A 22211-nucleotide genomic window follows, 5' to 3' on the forward strand; every position below is an offset into this window, starting at 1 on the left:
TAGTCTTACATCCATCCATTATCTTGAACTTATTATGTTCAGGCTCGAAGAGGCCTGAAGCCTATGCCAGCTGTCAAAGGGTGAGATGTGGGCCAGTCCATCTGATATAAAATGAAATTCTTTTTGGAAGGATTATTGGCTACACAAACACGTGTAGTTATTTCATGTAACACACAAACACGTGCGCGCGCACACACACACACACAAATCAATTGTCAAATCAACTCACTGGAAAGACATCAAACCCTACAGGTAATATTAATCTAAAAATCCCAAAGCCTACTTTCAATTTGATTAATTGAAATAGTGCAGTATGCCAAATGTTTGTCAGGATCTGGCGCCCTCGTGTGGCCAATGCGCAAAACAATGTCAGAATACATTTTATTTTATTAACATACCGTTAGGTCTACTTATAGCTACACGGTAAGATGTGTAAAACGGGCATGTTACCTGATTCAAACCAGCATTTTTGAACCAAATTAATAGCTGAGAAAATATAAGCAGTAACCATCCTGTGCTGTGGGGGCGCTGTTACTGATGCCAACAAACACACCAACACACACACACACACACACTTCTAAATAGCCGGGGTCGCGGTTGGCTGGTACCGGAAGTACGACTATTGTTTTTCCTGTATCGAGTCGCGTTGCTCTTAGAGAAACGATGGCTACTGCTGCAGCAAAGCAAGCGCCCAAAATTGTCCCTAAACAATCTGCAGGTGGCAGCGGGGCAGCGGGGGTTAGCAATGGGGCCCCAGTGATGCCTCTTGCCTCTCCGCTGATGGGAAAAAAGAAAAAGCCCTTTCTGGGGATGCCCGCTCCGCTGGGCTATGTTCCCGGTCTCGGCAGAGGGTGAGCTAACTTACTTAATGCTAGCTCAGTTAGAAAGCGTGCTAAGTAGCAACAGTCCTCCAGCTAACAAGCTAAGTCAGGTTAGGTCAGTGGTTTAGCAAAATGTTGTGAGACGTTAGAGCTACAGTGAAAGTACATATTATTAGCAATGTATCATCTACTTATGTTAAAGAACATCAAGTTAGCGAACAATCAAGTTAGCTAAGTTAAGTGAATTCAACGAATAGCGGAAGATGTAAGTTAGCTTTGCAAAACTATATACAACTAGAAAAAGCATTTCCAAAGAGTAAGTGCACTGTAAATGCTTCGCCACTGAAATGATTTTCCAACCAAAGCTGAAAAAAATGAACATTTTTTTGATGGAGTATCTGAAGCAAATAGTCACTTTTGTTCCAGCGTTGTTAAAGTACTTGTTCTACAGAACAATGTTGACTGTGACTTCACTAATTCTTTATGTTATTAGATAGATTTGTATCGTTTTAATTCATTTTAATATTTTACTGTTATAGCTCGATGCATAGCTAGTTTTAAAGCTGTTACAGTTTTTTAGTTTAGTCCAGTGATTACCAGGGTATGGTCAACTTAAGGGTAATGATAGAATCTGGCTCCGTCTGTTGATCATTATTTTTTTAAATTAAGTATTTTGTGATTATTATTATTATTATGATTATTATTGGTGTTGGATATATACTAGTATCTTGCCATTAACCCTGCTTGACTACTTCACAAGTCAAACAGGAAAAATGCTCAAAATACTGCTGGAAGATTTACATAAAGCTGTCAGAATTATTATTGAACGTCCAGTGCCCTATTGCCATTAGGGCATTAGTATAATTTCTCAAACTCCTTCTCTTCAGTGCAACTGGTTTCACTACGCGATCTGATATTGGCCCTGCTCGTGATGCAAACGATCCAGTCGATGATCGCCATGCACCCCCCGGGAAACGGACAGTTGGAGACCAGATGAAAAAGAACCAGGATGATGATGATGAAGATCTGAATGACACAAACTATGACGAGGTGCATTTGATAGGATTGTCTCTGGTTTTTATTTGATGATTTTCTGTTGAAAATCGTATTCCTATTGGTGGTTTGCAAGGTATCCATTCATTATGTCAAATTTCAATACTTATATTTCTTTTTTCTTGTAGTTCAATGGGTATGCAGGTAGCTTGTTCTCCAGTGGTCCATATGAGAAGGATGATGAAGAAGCGGATGCTATATATGCAGCCCTGGACAAGAGAATGGATGAGAGACGCAAAGAAAGAAGGTTACCAAAAAATAATTTTTTTTGGTTATAGAGTAAAAAAACATGGTCTTTAATTTGACATGGTGCTTTTTACTTGAACTTGCTTTTGTGTATTTTCAGGGAGCTGAGAGAAAAGGAAGAAATTGAGAAATATCGTATGGAGCGACCCAAAATCCAGCAGCAGTTCTCTGATCTAAAGGTCTATAATGCAACATGATATGCAACTAAAGCTAATGTCCTCATCTTACATTTGCCTTTAGTTGCCTAATAGCCAAACTTACTTGTCTAAAATGTAAAATATGTCTATTTTCGTTTTTTTAATGCCCCCCATTACTGATCTGATTCCTATATAAAACGTATTTGCTATTAACAGTGACCTGGCATGTAGCCATTTTACAGTAAATCTCAATTAAAACTGTTTCTAATTATATAACATTTTATTTTTCAGGAGCTAATTGATCCAAATACTGAGGGTGATGTTTCAAAATTAAAAAGAGTATTTATTGTCTTAAGTTACTGATATGTATGATATAAATGAAAAGAAAAGTGTGGGAATATGGCTTCCGTAACTGATATAAAAGGGTACTTGAGGGTCAAGATGAATCCTGCTCGATTTTCTAGAGCCTTTTACCCTCATTTCTCCTTCTATCTTGACTTAAATACAGTATTTGTTTGGCTTAGTAGCTTCGTGCAGACACTGGCTACCAAAAGCATGTTTAACCAAGGAGATACTGATAGATTTAAATTCATTAGTGACAGCTAAAAAAACCTATTGCTGTTGGAGATATTTGTCATTGGGTGCAGTACAGTACATCAATACTGGCTACAAAAGAAAAGTAGCTGCTTAAGGTGAAATAATACTGCAACATTACATTTATTTTTCAATTGCCTGATTGAGCAAATACAAAGGACATTTCAAGTGCCCAGAGGCAAGTGTTTATGTTTTGCCCTGAAACTATACGTTACAAAAAAATCCACATTGCTGACAGTCAAAAGAGGTTTTTGTGTTGTTTTTTTTTTTTTAAATTCTCCTGATTGTCTTTTTTTCATAGAGGAAGTTGGCAGAGGTTTCGGAGGAGGAGTGGTTGAGCATCCCTGAGGTGGGAGATGCAAGAAACAAACGACAGAGGAATCCCCGTTATGAGAAACTTACCCCTGTCCCCGACAGTTTCTTCTCTAAACACCTGCAGACTGGAGAGAACCACACCTCTGTTGACCCTCTGCAGGGGGTCAGTATTGATGCTAAATACTATTTTTTTTATTTATGCTAAATAAAGTCAAACAAATCAGTGAACAGCATGATGTATTTCTAACCTGCACCAGCAGGAGTCAGGATATCTCACTGGGAACAAGCAACCCCCTTAAGATTTAAAGCAGTTTGCAACTAGTACTAGTTCATGCAACCATGTTGCAACTTCAGTTCGTAACTGAATATCAGGCGCTAGTTTCTGCTGATGTCAACAGGGCCATGTATTTATTACACTTATAAATATTTATTTTTATTATGAATACAACAAGGGTCATTGCTCAGAATTTTCACATATCATTTGCTGGTAAGAAAGGTGTCTCATGATCGAGATCTATTTCAAAAGCTTTTCCAACATGTCACAACACAATTTATAACAGACTTTAATGCTCCACTTTGTTTGTATATGTTTTTCTTCTTTCTGCTAGCTGGGAGGTCTGAACACTCCTTACCCAGGAAGCATGACACCTGGCTTGATGACACCTGGAACAGGAGAGCTAGACATGAGGAAAATTGGTCAGGCCAGGAACACTCTCATGGATATGAGGCTGAGTCAGGTAACATAATTTTTAGCCAGTTTTATTGAATGCCTTTTATACAAAGGATTTATGTATTTTATTTTCCCCCATGCCTGTCGTCTTTCTATTTAAGGTGTCAGACTCTGTGAGCGGACAGACAGTGGTGGATCCAAAGGGCTACCTGACAGATCTCAACTCCATGATCCCCACATATGGAGGAGACATCAGGTAGAAAGACACTGGGGACACCTGAATTTATACTTAAAGTTGGCTGTGCATGTGTGTCTGATTTATCTTTGGCTCTGCATATCCAGTGATATCAAGAAAGCTCGTCTGTTGCTGAAATCTGTGAGAGAGACCAATCCCCATCACCCGCCTGCTTGGATTGCCTCTGCCAGGCTGGAGGAGGTGACGGGCAAACTGCAGGTGGCCAGGAATCTGATCATGAAAGGCACAGAGATGTGTCCTAAGGTAAGGAATAATAAAGAGTGTGCATGTATGTACAAGCTCTTAAAGTAAAGTTGGGTCATTAGTTAGTTTGTTCCTATTGAACCTAAAACCCATGGTTTGGTGGAGATAATGGTTTTTGCTCCCCTGTTGGTACATGCATTTCTCTCCGCCCTCCAGAGTGAGGATGTGTGGCTGGAGGCAGCCCGGCTCCAGCCTGGTGACACAGCTAAAGCTGTAGTAGCCCAGGCTGTTCGCCACCTGCCACAGTCTGTCCGCATCTACATCAGAGCTGCAGAGCTGGAGACAGATGTCAGGGCCAAAAAACGAGTCCTCAGAAAGGGTAAGCCTTTCACATGATCATTTGTAAGGAATTAATTAAAAAAATACCTCAAGGAAATGCTTTTACATATTTTTTTTTGTTTATGTGTATCTATTGTCAGATTGCATTAAGTTGAAGTGATGTTGCTGTTCCGTTGCTATGATGAGTTGTTTGTGTCCTTCCCAGCACATACGTTAGTGAACACGTGCTGTTTTTTCTGCCAAAAGGGAAGACACAAATGTCTTCAGGGAGAAAATATAAAAACCAGTCTTAATTTGTATGTTGTCCCATAAAAGCACCCACACAGAACTGCTCAGTCCCTGCACATGAGATTGCATAAATGATTTCATAAGGGTTACATTTGGCAGCTGTAGTTCTGGCTTTTTGTCAAGACCAGACACCCTATTTGAACTGTGGTGTCAATGTCCCAACATACACATAAATTTGCACACACACATCACTGCTATTTCCCAGCAGCATACCCGACTGACAGAGATGGATGTAGAGTTTCCTTCCTGGAAGACCTAACTCAGCCTCTACATGTTCACTCACCTCTATTCTACTTTTCTCTGTTACATACACAACACTCAGCCACTTTTGAACTTTTCTTATATAAAGGGATATGCTGTTTGGTACTGTTATTTTATTGTCAGTATGTTAACTTAGAAATGTAGTTAGTCAATTTCCTTTTTTTGTCACGGTGCATGATGTGTTGCCAGTGTAATTATAGTTAGGTCTATGCATTTCCAGTATTGTAAATGTTGCTTTTATTGTACCTCAGTGGGCAATTGGCAAAACAGAGAGTGTTCTGTCATATTGTAATCAATTGGAATGAATTTGTTAATAAAATTGAGTCTATATTGCCTTAATTGTAATCCGTACAGCTTTAGAGAATGTGTCCAAGTCAGTTCGACTGTGGAAAGCAGCTGTTGAGCTGGAGGAACCAGAAGATGCCAGGATCATGCTTAGTAGAGCTGTGGAGTGTTGCCCTACTAGTGTGGAGGTTTGTTTGTCACATGCTGTCATTCCATTTCTTTTGTTCAAGAAACATTGTGTACAGGACTAAGTATGCCACATGTTGCAGTGTATTATAGAATCCTTTGCACCAACATCCGTGTCTAACTTTATCCTCCCTGCTCAATAGCTGTGGCTGGCACTGGCTCGGTTAGAAACTTACGAGAATGCCCGTCGTGTCCTTAACAAAGCTCGAGAAAACATCCCCACTGACCGTCACATCTGGATCACTGCTGCCAAGTTGGAAGAGGCCAATGGCAACACTCAGATGGTGGACAAGATCATTGACAGAGCAATCACTTCTCTACGTGCGAATGGTGTGGAGATCAACAGAGAACAGTGGATACAGGTGTGTTCCTTTTGACTTTGTGGCTTGTTTGACCACTCTCTGTTTTTTGATTTGCGTGTAACTGGAAAGGGTTACAGACAAATCTCAGACTGATATCCATTATTCCACAGTGAGACATATTGTCTACAAATTGAGAACATTTGGTATCTGGGCGACTCTCCATAGAAATGGGTGCCCAGCTGAGATCCCTCCAACTGCTCAATGAGTTAAATATAAAAAAGTCCCCATTAATATTGGCTAAAGGCATGATGGATTCATTAGAGTTGGTTAACATCTTTCGTTCTAAGTCAACCATGTGCAAAACGATGAACTAGTTTGGTATTCATTGCTCCCAAAAAATAACATTGTAGCGTGACTGAAGTTTGTCAAAGACCACCTTGATACTCCATAACAGAGATTAAATGATGGTAGAATTGTATGGGAAGAACATACAGCCCTACATGTGGTGTAAAAAGAGAAACGCTACCTGCATAAATACATAAATACACACTACTTCAGCAGTGAAGTATGATGGAGGGAGAATCATGGTGTGGGTCTGCTTTGATGCCTCTTGACCTGGACCGCTTGCCATTGTGGAGGAAAAAAAAACGAGTTCCCAATGGTATATCCATGTATCCCATGGAATAAAGTCAGGGTGACTGTCGGCAAGCTGATGGGAAGAGGAAGCTGGTTGATGCAGCAGGAGAGTGACCCTACGCTTTGAAGTAAACTACAGAATAGCTTTGGAGAGACAAATCCACCCTAACCCTGAACATTGTGCAGGTCTAATTGACTATGGGAAATACTTGCTTGTAGTTCTTGGTGCCAAAGGTGGTTCAACCAGTTATTAAAACACTGTTTCCATTACTTTTTCCACCATCACTTATTTATTGGGTGTGTTCAAGAAGGACATGAACGATCATGACTGTTTCTGTTTTATCAGCTTAGAAATATTGTCTGTTTAATATTTGTAACTTTAAAGATAATCAGATCACATTTCATGCCCCATTTATGCAGAAAGCCAGGAAATTGCAAGCAGTGCCATTACTATTTCTTGCGGATGTTTGTAGGGTAATAGTGATCAAAAACTAATTGTATACTTAATGTTGTGAGATAGGTGGAAAAAGAAAAATTGTGAGCCTTGATAGCATGCCATGATACTTTTGGCAAAGCTGCTCTTTGCTATCTCATTTTGATATTTTGAGAGATTACAAGTCAGTAGAGTTACTGACATTTTGCTTAGTACAGTTCACAGTATTGCAATCACAGACTTTTGCTCAATTTTCACATTTTTTCGTTGACTGTGCAGCCATTTCTACCTCTGGCAAAGTGTGTGGTTATCCAGTTGCCAGAGCAGTATTGTAGGACCAACCAAGGATGAAGCTTACAATGACAGAAATTGGCCAATTATAAAAGAAGCTTTTTGTGTATTGTAATGTGTGTGCATGGATGACCTTTTAGAAAAATACAGTTGGGTGCAAATGTTTGTATCCCCTTACTTTGAAATGTTAAACAGTAAAACAAAAAACACTTTTTCATCAACATAATATTTAATGCATATTAACCTAATACAATTGTTATTTCATCAAAAATAAATTTATTTGTTTTTTATTTTTCAATAGGCATACAAAGTTTTAAACCAATGTATTTTTTAAAAATTATTTTACTATAATTAATAACTTTTATCCAGTTATATTGAAATGGCATGTAGGAGAATTCAAACTAAACCCATAACTTAAATTTAACGCACCCAACTATCAATAAACTATGTATTATCTATATGTTTATCAATTCATCAGATTTATTCTGATTTATTTATTCTGGTTTAATTAATACGAATCACTTTTCTGACATATCAGCCGTGTAATTAATGTATTTCCTTGTACAGGATCCTGTCATTCCTCTGAAAATTTCAAACTACTGTTGGAATCAGTATTTCACTCCTAAATATTTTTGCATTCTCCTTTCTCCTTCTGTGTCACTTGCAGTCTCTGCCCTCTTTAACGATTCTTCTTGTCATCTGCAGGATTCAGAGGAGTGTGACAAAGCTGGCAGTGTAGCTACCTGTCAGGCAGTGATCAGGGCTGTCATAGGGATTGGCATTGAGGAGGAGGACCGCAAACACACCTGGATGGAGGATGCAGAGAGTGTGAGTAGCAGCATATCTTGTTAACTCTGGTCATGGTCGGGCCCTAAATCCCTTCTACTCGCATGCTCGTCTGTTGTGCGTCAAACTTAACAAAAAAATCTTTTTTATTGTGTCTCAGTGTGTGGCCCATGGAGCATTGGAGTGTGCAAGAGCCATCTATGCCCATGCTCTCCAGGTGTTCCCAAGCAAAAAAAGTGTCTGGCTTAGAGCTGCATACTTTGAGAAGAGCCACGGCACCAGGTGACCAGATTAGGGCTCTAACTGTAGCAAACTGAACCTTGCATTTTTGTAAATTATTATATAATGATTCCATTTAATATTCAGTTTCTTCTCCTGTCCACCTCGTGTGCTTCATCAACTGCCACTGTGCTCTTTAAATCCATTACATTTCTCATGGCTCGTTGCATCTCTCAGGGAGTCTTTGGAGGCCCTGCTCCAACGGGCTGTGGCTCACTGTCCCAAAGCAGAGGTCCTGTGGCTGATGGGAGCTAAGTCCAAGTGGCTGGCTGAGGATGTACCTGCAGCAAGAAGTATCCTTGCTCTGGCCTTTCAGGTAATAATGTAGTCATGCAATCTGTGACTTGCATACATTCTATCCATTTGAGACCACATCTTATTTGTTTCCTTCTCTAACTCCGACACTGTCTTTCTCTATTTTTTTTTTTTCCTAGGCAAATCCTAATAGTGAAGAGATCTGGCTTGCTGCTGTGAAACTGGAGTCTGAGAATAATGAGTATGAAAGAGCCCGTCGACTGCTAGCCAAGGCCCGGAGCAGTGCTCCAACAGCCAGGGTGAGTGGATGTGTGGGTGACAAATGGTGCCACACAAGCAGATTTTCATATTTAAAACCCTCATGAGTGCTGCTCACAATTTTACTTATCTGCTAGAGAAAAGGTTAAAAGAGATCCCACCATTCAGGTTTTAATAGATCGGTGTATTGCCAAAACCTTCATATCAGCTCATATTTGTTGGTTAATAAACAGCCTGAAAAGTGAAGTTTAAAGAGCATTTATTGATGGAATGTGTATTTAAACTCCCTTATCCTTTGACTCTCTGACTCCCCTTTTGTGACTCTGGACTGTAACTGTTTGTTTTTCATTAAGTAATGTTGGTACAAATAGAGCTCTGACCCATGCTTTATGGGTCCTGACTATGATAATTCTTCTTAATAATTCTTCTTTGCTTTAATGCCTTTGCTTAATAGTAAGTTTATGTTGCATTGTGCTTTGGCTAGCTTCTGTGTCTGTCTTACTCAGGTTCAGGCTTGCCAGATTTCTACATCTCTGAGCAGTCAGCACCACTTGGTTTGACAGATATTGTCAGCAGTGCACTCAAACATCCGTCCTTCTGCACTTTCTTTAGTAATCTGTATTGTGTTTGCTGACAGATATGACTAAGAGCCTGCTTTAATACTGGCTGTACTGATTGCACTCTCAGATAAGGGAACTGTGTAGTGTTAATGAAGCAGTTAAGCATTTAGGCTAGGAAGCTGCTATATGATACATTTGAAAGCTAGTGAGGTATGTGCCTGTCGTATTGTAGACCTGATTATACCATGCAAATACCATACTAGCTTCAAGTAATCTTGCAACACTATTATTCCAGTAAAGTATATTAAAAACCCAGGGGAATTTGAAAGGACATTTGTGGGTTCTGTTGATAGAAATTTAATGGCTGAATGGATTTTGCATTTCTTTGTATACTCTATAGGTTTTCATGAAGTCAGTGAAGTTGGAGTGGGTGTTGGGAAACATTGAGGCTGCCCAGGAGTTGTGCACCGAGGCCCTGAAACACTATGAGGACTTTCCTAAACTTTGGATGATGAAAGGCCAGATAGAGGAGCAGTGTGAAAACATGGACAAGGCCAGAGAAGCCTATAACCAAGGGGTGAGGCAAAGTGGAAATGTTAGGGCCTAGGTTTTGTGTCTTATAATAAGAAAACTGAGGGAGTTTAACTTTCACTGAATTGTTTTGGACCTCAGTGTTTACATAAGAAGTCTTAAAAGAGGTGAATGTCTTCTTTGTTGCTATAGTTGAAAAAGTGTCCGCACTCGGTGGCCCTGTGGTTGCTGCTTTCTCGTCTTGAAGAGAGAGTGGGGCAGTTGACCAGAGCCAGAGCAATCCTGGAGAAGGCCCGACTAAAGAATTCTCAATGTCCTGAGTTATGGTGAGAAAACACAAAGTGTAGCGTGCGTCTTGAATGTAAAAGCAGAGTCCTGTATATGTCACCTGGGTATAAAAAATGTACTAGGCATGTTTATAAGAGTGCGTAAAGTTAGTTAAGTTTGTTCACTGAGTAATTAGAAATATTTATGTTGACATTAAGGTGGTCTACCTTTTTTCCACTGACGTTTGTTGGTGCACAGCAAGGAGGAGTCAGCACACCTGCACTGAAAAACAATATAATAATATATTATTATATATTTCTGTAGTAGTTTACATTAAAATGTATATGTTGGAGAACAAGTACATTTGAAAACCATTACAATTCTTATTAACCAGGTTAGAGTCAGTGAGACTGGAGTTCAGGGCTGGACTTAAGAACATCGCTAACACGCTGATGGCCAAAGCCTTACAAGAGTGCCCCAATTCAGGTGAGTAACTCAAATATATACGTTTTTGTCAGCAGGCAGATTACAGATTTGAACTTTATACTATAATATAATTACTTTTTGTTCCTTTCTGTAATCTCAAGAGCTCAGTTTCCATGTTACCTTCCATTTTGTTCTTACAAAGGTATCCTGTGGGCTGAGGCAGTGTTTTTGGAGGCCAGACCACAGAGAAAGACAAAGAGTGTAGATGCTTTGAAGAAGTGTGAACATGATCCCCATGTCTTGCTTGCTGTTGCTAAGTATGACTTTCCACTGTTTCCACTCTCCTTCTCTGTAATGACGTCTGCTTCGAGCATAGATCCCTATTATATAAATAATGTTTCCTTTTGTGCAGATCTGTTTTTTGGTGTATAAAGCAAATTTTTATTTTACAACACTTTTTCACAATTTCAAATGCCATCTCATGCACACATTTCAGATTGTTTTGGAGTGAGCGTAAGATCACCAAAGCCAGAGAGTGGTTCCTGAGGACAGTAAAGATTGAGCCTGACCTGGGAGATGCTTGGGCTCTATTCTGCAAGTTTGAACTGCAACACGGCACAGAGGTATGAATGTTTTTATTGTGTGTACACGTCACAGCATTTTCATTGCAGCCAACATTTTTCTTCTGTTTACACCAGAATGATTTGATCCTGTAAAAGTCATGATTGACAAGTCAGATTAATTCCAGTTAATGCAGCTTTAATTTGAGTAGTACAGGATGTGCTTTTACTGCATTAGGGAGGTTAAGTTGTTGCATCATTCACCAATAAATTTCTGTGTATTGTTGATAAAGACACACAAGTTTTGCCAGGGAAGCAACCATGTCATTGTACTTTAAGAAATATGCATCAGGCAACAGATTTGTCAGTGCTCCAGGTGTGAATATCAAATATTCCCAAATTCACTAGATTTGTAGTATGAAGAAAGAGAACACAATACCTTATTTAAGACAGTCGGCCACAGCACTAAAACCACCTGCTTATTATTGTGTTGCTCTCTGTACCATCCAACAGCTGAAACTATGGTCTAGATCAAATGATCACGTTCCCGATTGCAGGCACTTGGACAGGTGTCAGCATAGGCTTTCAGGCCAGGCTGCAGCTGCACAGTTGCAGCTGTGTTCTGACACCTGTTGATCATAGCTAGCATTACATTTTAGGCAGTTTGTGCTACAGTAGCTATTCTGTGGGATTGGGCCAGATGGGGTGCCCTTCCCACACCCTTCACGTGCATCTGTGAGCCTTGTGTGCCCATGACCTTGTCTTTCAGTTCATTGGTTGTTCTTTCTTGAATAGCTTTTTGTAGGTACTAACCACCACATACTAGAAACACACACCAGACCTACTGTTGGAGATGCTCCAACATGGTCGTCTAGTCACAATGGTTTGGCTTTGTCAGAGTCACTCATCCTAACCACTTTTAACAGGTACTATTGTAAAAAGATAATCAATGTTACTCACTTCACCTGTCGATGGTTTTAATGTTGTGGCTGATTGAAACTGTCGAACTAATTTAACTGTCCAACACATGGCCTCACATTTGCCTCTGGCATAGTCTGGTATAGAGAGGAGTTCTGTAAGGTGCCAAGGTTCTTTGGCTGCAAAACAAACCAAAATCATTACCCCTCCACCACTGTTCTCGACAGCGGGTATGAGGTGTTTCTGCTGAAATGGTTTTCGCCAAACATGACACTGGGCATTAAGGTCAACCAACTCCACTTTGGACTCCTCTGTCAATAGGATATGGTTCCAGAAGTTTTTTAGACAAAAGAGACTTTCTCTTGTTACCCTTTCAAACAAGCAGTACTTGTTCAGTCTTCTTGTAATTGTGCAGCATGGACTTTAACATTTAACATGCTCAGTGTGCCCTGTCGACTCTGAGAGGTTGCTCCTAGGAGTTTTTGTATTTCTCTGAGCATTGTACGGGCTTGGCCTCAGGGTGAGTGTGTTGGGACGTCCACTCCAGGGAATATTGGCCTGTCTTGAATGCGTTCTACCTAGTTAATCTGTCTAACTTCAAAACAATTTGGAGTTTAATGTTTTAAGTGGTCTTATAACCCTTTCCAGATCAATGTGAAGCAACAATTGATTCTCTAAGCCCATTGCAAACGTCCTTTCCTCTTTGCATTGCAATAATACACAACTGAATGCTCCAGACCAGCAAACTACCAAATCAAAGCTTTTTTTAGAGATCTGCAGGCCTGCTTATTATCAGTTAATCAAGGGCTGATGATTACCAACAACTGGCAACAAGTTAGCCTCTTAAATCTAATGAAAGCAGTAAGGGGGTATTTAGTATTGCCCACATGTTTTGTTTTTGTTTTTTTCATTTTGGCTTTTGTTATATAAGTGCATGATTTAAAAAAAAAAAAAGTTAGATGTTGTTGTTTGATTGAGGTTGTATTTGTCTATTACTAAAACATGCTATGCGCAGATGCTTTTTATTATCTTTTTACACAAAAAAACATGAGGGGGTACTAATTTCTGTGACATGACATCTTGTAACACCAACCTATTTTATATGTTGTAACAGTGCTTTAACCCCTTGATAGATTATATGGTAGACACAACCAAAAACTGCATGCATATCTATTTAAGTTCACTGTTCTGTGTTCACCAGGAACAGCAGGCAGAGGTGCGAAAGCGCTGTGAGAATGCGGAGCCTCGTCATGGAGAGCTTTGGTGTGCTGAGTCTAAACACGTCCTGAACTGGCAGAAGAAGACAGGAGAGATCTTAGAGCAGGTAGCCAGCAAGATCAAGAACACATTCTGATACTGGGAAATATGGATTGAAAACACCTGGAGGTATCTGACAGACACCAGTCCTAAGAGGGAACAGCTATGGGCATGCACAGTTGCTGTTCTCTATGATAATATAAAGTATTTATGCATACCCTTTTTCATGTTTGTTTTACAATAGTTAGTTGTACCTATCGGCATAAAGTTTAACTCAAAAGGAAAATCAATCTTTACCCATATTAAAGTACCAAAAACTCATTTATTGCCCATTCAGTGTTTAGAGGTAGCAACATGTTTAGCAGCAGGTACTCTGTTGGGGTTTTGTGTAGCGGTTGCTTGGACACCATCAGTTAACAACCGTTTACTCATGACTTGGATGGAACCACTTCAGCTCAATAGCATTGTCCTGTCTAATATTTTTTGGTTTTACTTTCCAAGTTTTTGACTTGCTGGGACTCAAACCAAGTTTACTTTGCTGACTGTTGCAGAAGGATTTAAGAATTAAACCCTCTACCTGTCTTGGTGCACACTTGCTCAGTTTTGATGGTACTGTGGATTGTTTGTAAACAAAATGTATTGTTTAATATAGTGGTCTACCACATACTTTCTGGCAAACACACAAAATGTTACTAGTGGGTTTATTTTTATTTTTCAAGTTTGTTTTTCTCTTTGCAATGCTGCCACATAGCTTCACTGGGGAAATCACAGCGGTGAAAGTTGGATGCATAGTTAACAAACTCTTAATAAACAAAAAGAATCACCTGAGACATGCACAGTATTAGTACCTGGCACCATAAGTACAACAGATTTTGGCATTGAAACCATGTCAGCTGATGATGAAAGAGTAGTGTAAATACTAACACTTATTTTTGCTCCTGAGTTGAACATTTAGTTATTAATGAATACAGATGACAAATGTATCAAATTGGAATGGAGGGGAAATTATTTAAATGTGTCGATTTGGCTTCATTTGAAAGTTTCTGCTCATTGCTGTAAAGTGTAAAATAGCATGAAATGGCAAATCATACCAGACACACCTGTATGTGATTCCACCTTTGCTTTGACTCAACACATCATGCATCAAATGACGGGTTGTTATTGATTATTAGAAAATGTGGAACATTTTTTTTGAGGAATTTTATGGCTGGTTCCCTATGAATGTGTATGCAGTCCAGACCGGGCCGTGTCTTTTCAGTGTGTGTGTATATAAATTCTTTGTCAGGGATTTGATTTCTGATGTTGCAATGAGCCGCATTTTTACATAATTTGTTTGAAATGTGTTTAGTGATACTTTGCAGGGATCAAATAAACACATCAAAATCTATTGCATCATTCACTTTTACCCAAAAAAATCAAATTATAAAATGGTTTGTTGTGATTTAAAAGTCAAATCTTAATGTGATTGCACACAGGCGTGTTTTCCCAGACCTTTAGACCAGGAGCTGTACCCACACGAACCCTCCCATGCAGTTCCCATGCATGGTCAGCACTGTTGGTGGCCCTGTATGGGATTTCATTGTAACTTTGCAATGTTTTGCTTTGACTACAGTGAACTGTGATCTTCGCATGTCGTCATCATCGTAACCAGTAAGCTCTATTTTTCTGTGGCTCATGCTACAGAAAGTTCATCTATAATATACCCACCCGATATTAACCAAAGGTTTTAAATGACACAGTGAAATGCTTCACAAAATTACACACTCTCTTCATACCACTCCTCCTTGGCACGTCTTTCCAACGAAACCGAAAGAATAAATCAAGTGATTGATTGCAGTTTCCTCGACTTGATCGGACTGGAGTTTGGTGAAATCCTAAGCCCAGCGTCAACAATCCATGACGAGGAGGGAAATTGGAGCAGCAGTGGGTTTGGTGATGTTGGACACCACGGAACACCACATCGGAAGTTTGTCAGCCACCGTGTTATCTCATCTGCCAGAGGAAGTGTAAAAATCCTGAGAAAGTGGTTTGGATACAATGAATGCAGCCGGGGCGGGAATAATTGTTTGGATCTCTCTGCTGCTGATGGAGATGGGTTTGTTCGTCTGAAGATCCTGCAGTAGAACATGATAAATGGTAAGTTTGTGAATGTAACACCTGGTGCGTACGCAGAAGTTCAGCTGATACATAAAGTTGTAGAAAAGTGCACTGCAGGTTATATCTCCCTCTGTGGAGAGATATAACACTTGACATTGGTCACGGTCACAGTCGCATGCGGTGCAGACGCAGGTGAGTTCGGGGCGCACAAAAGCAAACGGTCGCTGAGTGTTTTCTAATTGTTAAGTGCGTATATTTACATGACATCTGTAATAAGACGCGCTTCTCTTCTTCATAGTTTCTGACCGGATCTTTACTCCGTAGTGTCCTGGTGGTTCTCTTCGTGGCCATCTCTTGTGGTAAACGTAGATGCAATTATAGAGAGATACTGGGCTCCTACAGAGAAGTGATCTTCGTTGAGCTGCAAAACCTGGTATGGAAACGCAATGCTGCTATGTGCTTCATGTATAACTTTGGTGGAGACACTTTTGTTGTGCTGTCGTTATCTTTAACCAACACGCTCGAAATGTCTGTTTATTAAGTCACCACTACTGCATATCTTGGGTTAGTGTGCCCCCCAGTGTTTGTGTTGTCTGTGCCGTCTGTGGCAGTAAATCTCATTGGTCTCATTCCCCTTTTCTAAATCAAAGCCTATTTGTGTTTCTCTAAATAATTCTATATTTGGTTGTTCTTTTGCAGAATTTGACCGGTTCATTTGATACATCCAAAGACAGGGACCCTTGTCCTTCAGTAAAGGTAAATGACACTCTATTGCTTTCAGCACCATGGACAGGGTAATATAACCCATAAAAATCCTGATCCTGACACATCAACTGCATGTGTAATTGCCATACATTTAAGCTATGTACATTGCTCACAATTCCCTTAAGAGAAGTTATACAGTAACCCTGGCCGATGAACTACACCATTGCTGTATAACTGTCTTCAATTTTTGGGGTGTTGTCCCATCCAGGCACACCGCATCCTGAGTTCCATCTATAGTATGACACAGCAGATGCGGTGTCAGAGGAGTGGCAAGCAGCTGGCTTATCTGGAAAAGCCATTGGAGAGCATGGAACAGCTCATCATTCACAACTGCAAACCTAATTATCTGGTAAGGAGGAGGACTTGGCCATACACACTTTTAGCCGTTGATCAGTTACAAAAAGCTAAAAACAAGTTTCAATTATTTTGAGTGTTACAAAAATAAGGCTTGGCTAAATAAGCAGAGGAACAACCTTCCTCTCATGCCAATGTTTTACTACATACCAATAGCTTTGTCCTGGTTGCATGTTTTCAGGGGAAGAAAGCCTCTTGTTCAGCTCTGCAGAAAGTACGAGGAAAGAAGAGAAAGAGAACCAGATTAATCAAAGTTATCAAGGCACTGATCACTTGTTGGCAGAAGCTTCAAAGCGTCTATATGCTCTCAAAGTAGGAGACACTATGTCTTCCTGGTTCTCGTAAACCTGTGCTATTTTCTCATGAAGATAGTCAGTTCACAGCATCAAACAGAGGATATTACATGACTCGTAGCTGTTTTTAAAATGGAGTGTCACATATGTTTACTGTCAAGTTCTCAGTGTTTTGTGTATTACAGTTATGCTAGACTTTGCATGTCAACATTGTGCCTTTTTATGGAATAGTTATATATTATACTAACCACAGATAAGCTAAAAATATCCACAATGCATTCAGATACTGATTCTCTCCCGTTTTTTGTTTTGTTTTGTTGTTGTTGCCTTTTTTAACATCATTCCCATGAAATACTCTTCTGTCAATAATGATATTGAGTCCATGCTATATAATAAAATATGTAAATGTCTGACAATCTCTTACACTTCTGTTAATACTATGATGATGATGATTTTTATTTAATATCAAATAAATACATGTAATAAATTAATAATGAATGACATAAGACCTAATGTTAAGTTTTGCAGTAAAATTTCAATGTGTCTGAAATACGATTTTAGGTTTTACAGAATCCTCAGTTATATAAGAAATATATTAATTTGGTGACTTCATTTTAGTTCATAATCATAAGTCAATAATATCTGTTGGGTTCAATTAAATTCAAATCAGGCAACATTGCAGTATATTAGCGTCTATGGTGAAACCATTGAATGAAGCGGAAACAAGATCTCGCCCGTGTAATGTAGTATTGTTTCGGTCCGGATAAACTTCGGTGTTACACAGCTTAGGCTGAGCGATTTTTCTGACGTCAACAAGTGGCGACGTTAGCACCGTAATTGAAAAGTGTTTGTTTAGGAGTTTTAGCTATACTTTCTCTCTTGTGATTTTAATAGACAAACCGCGTTGATATATCGATAGAAAGTGGAGTTTAGTCCCTGTGTTGATTTGATTTAGTGAGTTTATTTAAATAGTGCTTGACAGAGAAGACGCGACATGGCGAGCGGCAGCACAGTAAACATGGAGCCAGATGTCGCTCTCAGGCTGTTCGAGGAGGGAGCAACGCTGGTTCTACTAGGTGTTCCTCAGGGTACAGTGCTGGGGATTGACTGCAAGAGTTGGCAGGTGGGACCTTCTTTCCGCGGTGTAAAGATGATTCCTCCAGGTCTGCACTTCCTCCACTACTGCTCTGTCAACTCACCGAGCTGTGGTGGAGAAACTGGCCCAAAGACTGGCCTCTTCCTCACTCTCAAACCCAAAGACATCCTGTTGGCTAACTGGGATCCCAAAGTGGAGGACCTGGACTTCTCAGCTTCCAAGAATGAAGAGGAGGTTAGTCGCATTAGGGCAACTATACGAGAGCTGGATCCTTACCTTGGTCCTTATCCTTATGACGTGATGAGGAAATGGGTGTCCCTCACTGACCATCTTAGCGAGGAGGTGGCCAATAATTTGCAGCCTCTGTCTGGCCGAATATGTGCCTTCAGTGATGTAATTCCTGAGATCCAGTTCAGACACACCAAAGACAGGGCAGAACAGCCAAGGAATGACACAGCCTGTCAGAGCATGAAGGAAGGACTTGACAGGCTCCCTAGGATGAAGCACAGGGAAGGGACAGAGTTGCGCTTCTCTTTCATCCCCAAGAAGACCTACCCACCTGGGGCAACACCAGCCGAGATCACCAAGTGTAGCCTGGACCTGAGCTATGCTCTGGACACTGTGCTTGAGAACAACCATGAACTGCAGCCACTCAACCTGTTAGGTATGTGTTGGATAAACACTGGATCCTCACAAGTTCACACATTTACATTTCATGTGTTAAAACTAATGAGTTTCCTGTTGTCCTTTACAGGTGAGCTGCAATTTGCCTTTGTGTGTTTCCTGATTGGAAATGTTTATGAGGGCTTTGAGCACTGGAAGTGTCTCCTGGCTCTGTTGTGTCGCTCAGAGGAAGCCATGCGGAAGCGTAAGGACCTTTATTTAGGCCTCATTGCTGTGCTCTACCACCAGCTGGGAGAAATCCCTCCAGACTTCTTTGTTGACATTGTGTCACAGAGCAACTTCCTCACCTCTACGCTGCAGGTAGATGCCTGAATTAATTTGAATGTGCTTTGTACCGTCAAAGCACATTTAAATGTTTTAATAGTACCACCGTAATACTTTTTTGTTGCCACTCTATGTGGGGAAAAGAATAAAAAGATAAAACTTCAAATGAAATGGACTTGTTTTAAGATGTACATTGTGGTTTCTCTTTTTCATGTGTCCCAGTTAATGCTGACGGTGTGGCAGCAAGCCAGTATGGGCAATGCCACCCTGAAACTAAAGCGGCTAAAATAAATCCAGCCATAATGATTTGTGTTATTTACATATTGTCTTTTCTACCGTGATATGTTAGGATGCCCAGTGCTACAATAGCCCAGGATCAGTGTGTTTTACCCATGAACTTAATGACAGATTTAACATGTCAGCAGGTAATAATTAAATGTGTTCTCATAAAAAGTCTTAGAGAAGGGAGGCCATTCTGTATTAAATTTCTGTGATCAACTCATATTTGGAGGTTGTTTTGTTATTGTTTTAAACCAGGAAAGTAATCTTACCTCCAACAAAATTTGAGATGACAAAGGGACTGTTCGAACCTGTTACCAGGCTTACCAGTTTGAGAAATAAAGGCATTATCTAACATTGCCTATGCCTTTTTGCTCTCAAATATATTCATATTTACATACCATTCTATTTATTGACAGGACTTTTTTCAGTTTGCCAGTGGACCGGGTATGGACAGCACACTCCGGAAGAGAGCTGAGAAATTCAAAGCCCATTTGACCAAGAAGTTTTGTTGGGACTTCGAAGCAGACTTAGATGACTGTGCCCCTGTGGTGGTGGAGCTTCCTGAAGGTGTTACAGTGGACTGAAACAGCTCTGCTATGGATTTCATACTGGAACATTTAACAGGAACCAGGAAAGGGACTATCATAATAAAGCAGTGCAGTGAAACCTCGTGTCTTAACACCAGATTGAAAGGGTCTCAAATTGCATGAGAAATCTTAAACACCCTGGGTTAAAAACATCACAATCTTCTTTTTTTTTTTTGTACCTGTATTAAAAATGTCACATCTGCATTTTACATGTGCACAATTAGTGCCATGTTATCAAGATGCAAACATGTTAATAAATAATCTTAAATGTTATAATTAGGGCTGTCAGTAACTAAATATCAGCAGTACCCTTTGTTGGTGTTTTTCTCTGAACTCAGATAATATATCTTGTTCGACAGATTTATAGCCACATGCATCACATTTATTGCCCATATAATTGTTCTTTTATTTCTTACTATAAAGTAGTTGTAGAGTGAATAGTAAGAAATCTGAGCACCCAAAATAACTATTCCATAAATCAGTGACACACTTGAATGTACACTGCTGCATTTGATAAAATAAACGTAATTGTAAATTGTTAATTAATATTACTTAACACGAAAGATTCATACACAAGTGTGGTATTGTGCGACTGTAGCTACACGTAACGGAATTTAATAAAAGTTACACTTTTGATAGATAGTTCTTCCTGTCACTGTTGTGTAGTGTTAATGAATCTTTCATTATCTGTCAATTGTCATCTCTTTCTCTTCCACTAGATGGGGATCATGGGCTGCTTTTGTGAAAACTGTATATGTATCTACTTTTTGTATTACCAATGTAAATGTCCATTTACTTAACTCGAAAAGCTGCTGTGTTTGTTGCTGAAACAAGGTTGTGGTTTGAAATGACAGTTAGTACTGTGCACAGCAATGTTGTCAGGGTGGAAATGATCTCTTAAGCTTTTTCTGATCTCACCAAAGATGATTTGTGAGCAACAACAGGTGAAGGAAAGGAAAGTTTATGGTGCAGAGAGGACCACTGGATCAACTTGATAACATAATTACATGCCATTTATTAACCCTGTGTGTGTGTATGCATGCGCACTCTTTGACTGTGATGGATTGGGCAGGCCTTGTGTAGGCCATTCACTCTCTCATCTGCCCCTCTTGAACCTTCTTTCTCTCCAGCTGCATGTCTCTGCTTTGACATGCTCCGGCTCTAATAAGCCATCTATAACCACAAAGCTGCTGTGAAAAGGACTAAAGCCATCTAATGTGATTATCTGAATCAATGGAGTCTGGGCCCTGTTGACAGCGATCCAAATGCCAATACAAGAAATCTGTTCACTTCCCAGAAGACAGATGGTATTGTGAAATCCATGGTAATGCTAGGTTTGATGATGAAAACTTCCCTTTTGAAAATGTACGCCATCTTTAGAGAAGATCAATGTGGTATTCCTGGTACTCTTGGAGACCACCAGGGCCTCTGCTAGTTGGTATTTCCTTTTTTGAATGCAATTATAAGGAGAAAATGGCTTGGAACAAATGGTGGAAACATATCAGCACAACATGGAAGGAAATGTTCTCCACTTATTTGTGGATTAATTTTCCTCTCTGGGGATGAAATACCATACACTGTCAATGAAGACAGTCTTAGAAATGACACTACTGGGATGGTACTTGGCAGACCAGCCCCTCCATTAGTCCTGGAATTACAGTGTACAGCATGTCAGCTGAAGACTCATTAAGTGTCCATCATTTCTGTGCTGAACCCTCCACACCCTCAGAGAACGATCTCCTGGCATGTTCTCTGTAAAGGTGCCATTTTGCTTTTATTTTCACTTATTTCTTTTGTTTGGTGTGGCCACCCTGGGGAGTATAGCATACTGGGACTGGGCTGCATTGATCATGCACAACCTCCAAGTTAGCAGGCCCTGTCAGTCATGTTGGAGCCTTTTCTCCAGTAGATGTGAGCTTATCATTTCCTTGGGGTCACAAGCTGCTCACCCTGCCAGCGTAAACACAGGCCCCTCTGTTTCTTTGTCAGTCACTTACCCACTCTCCTTCCCCCTTCATTGCAGCAAGGATGCTGGATGTTGGTGTGTGAATGACTTTGTGACTAAGCATTATGTCTAGTTAACATTAAAGTTTACCAGTTTTTTTGGGCCAAATTGGGAAATATGTGCAAGATTGACAAAATGGCTGCTGTTTTTGCACAGCATTTCTTCTAATACAATATATCCGTGTAGTTTTTATTTAGTTCTTCACGTTGTGGAAAATATTTGTTTCTGTTTCTTTCTAAAACTAGTTCAATGAATGACAAGATGCATAGATATAATGACTAGCATGTTGAAAAGGGGCCTGTTTGATAATTGGCAATGTTGTAACATTACATATAGTAAAAGATGCATCTACAGAAGTGGAGGAGTGTTTATGCATTTGCAGAAATATATT

The 22211-nt window shown here is 39.9% G+C and overlaps 2 protein-coding genes and 1 long non-coding RNA gene across 3 annotated transcripts; 2 read left to right on the forward strand and 1 right to left on the reverse strand.

Moving 5' to 3' along the window:
- The first annotated feature begins 619 nt into the window (after positions 1-619).
- Positions 620-14780, forward strand: prpf6 (PRP6 pre-mRNA processing factor 6 homolog (S. cerevisiae)). Its single transcript, XM_067527043.1, has 21 exons — positions 620-851; positions 1709-1871; positions 2003-2121; positions 2221-2299; positions 3153-3329; positions 3775-3903; positions 3998-4092; positions 4179-4335; positions 4492-4654; positions 5518-5636; positions 5778-5996; positions 8002-8124; positions 8243-8364; positions 8539-8677; positions 8796-8915; positions 9835-10011; positions 10158-10291; positions 10627-10718; positions 10861-10975; positions 11155-11281; positions 13338-14780. The coding sequence occupies exons 1-21, from the start codon at positions 664-666 to the stop codon at positions 13488-13490; spliced, it is 2910 nt and encodes a 969-aa protein (XP_067383144.1). The 5' UTR covers positions 620-663; the 3' UTR covers positions 13491-14780.
- Positions 14781-15368: 588 nt separating this feature from the next.
- Positions 15369-18240, reverse strand: LOC137139591 (uncharacterized). Its single transcript, XR_010916362.1, has 3 exons — positions 18102-18240; positions 16760-16814; positions 15369-15507 (listed from the first exon to the last, which is right to left on the reverse strand). It is a non-coding gene; the product is annotated as an uncharacterized lncRNA (long non-coding RNA).
- On the forward strand, positions 17675-20453 carry aar2 (AAR2 splicing factor). The gene is made up of 3 exons (XM_067527044.1): positions 17675-18662; positions 18753-18982; positions 19645-20453. The coding sequence occupies exons 1-3, from the start codon at positions 17897-17899 to the stop codon at positions 19810-19812; spliced, it is 1164 nt and encodes a 387-aa protein (XP_067383145.1). The 5' UTR covers positions 17675-17896; the 3' UTR covers positions 19813-20453.
- The last annotated feature ends 1758 nt before the right edge of the window (positions 20454-22211 follow it).

Source organism: Channa argus, chromosome 13 (genome assembly GCF_033026475.1).
Source record: "Channa argus isolate prfri chromosome 13, Channa argus male v1.0, whole genome shotgun sequence".
Taxonomy (NCBI): domain Eukaryota; kingdom Metazoa; phylum Chordata; class Actinopteri; order Anabantiformes; family Channidae; genus Channa; species Channa argus.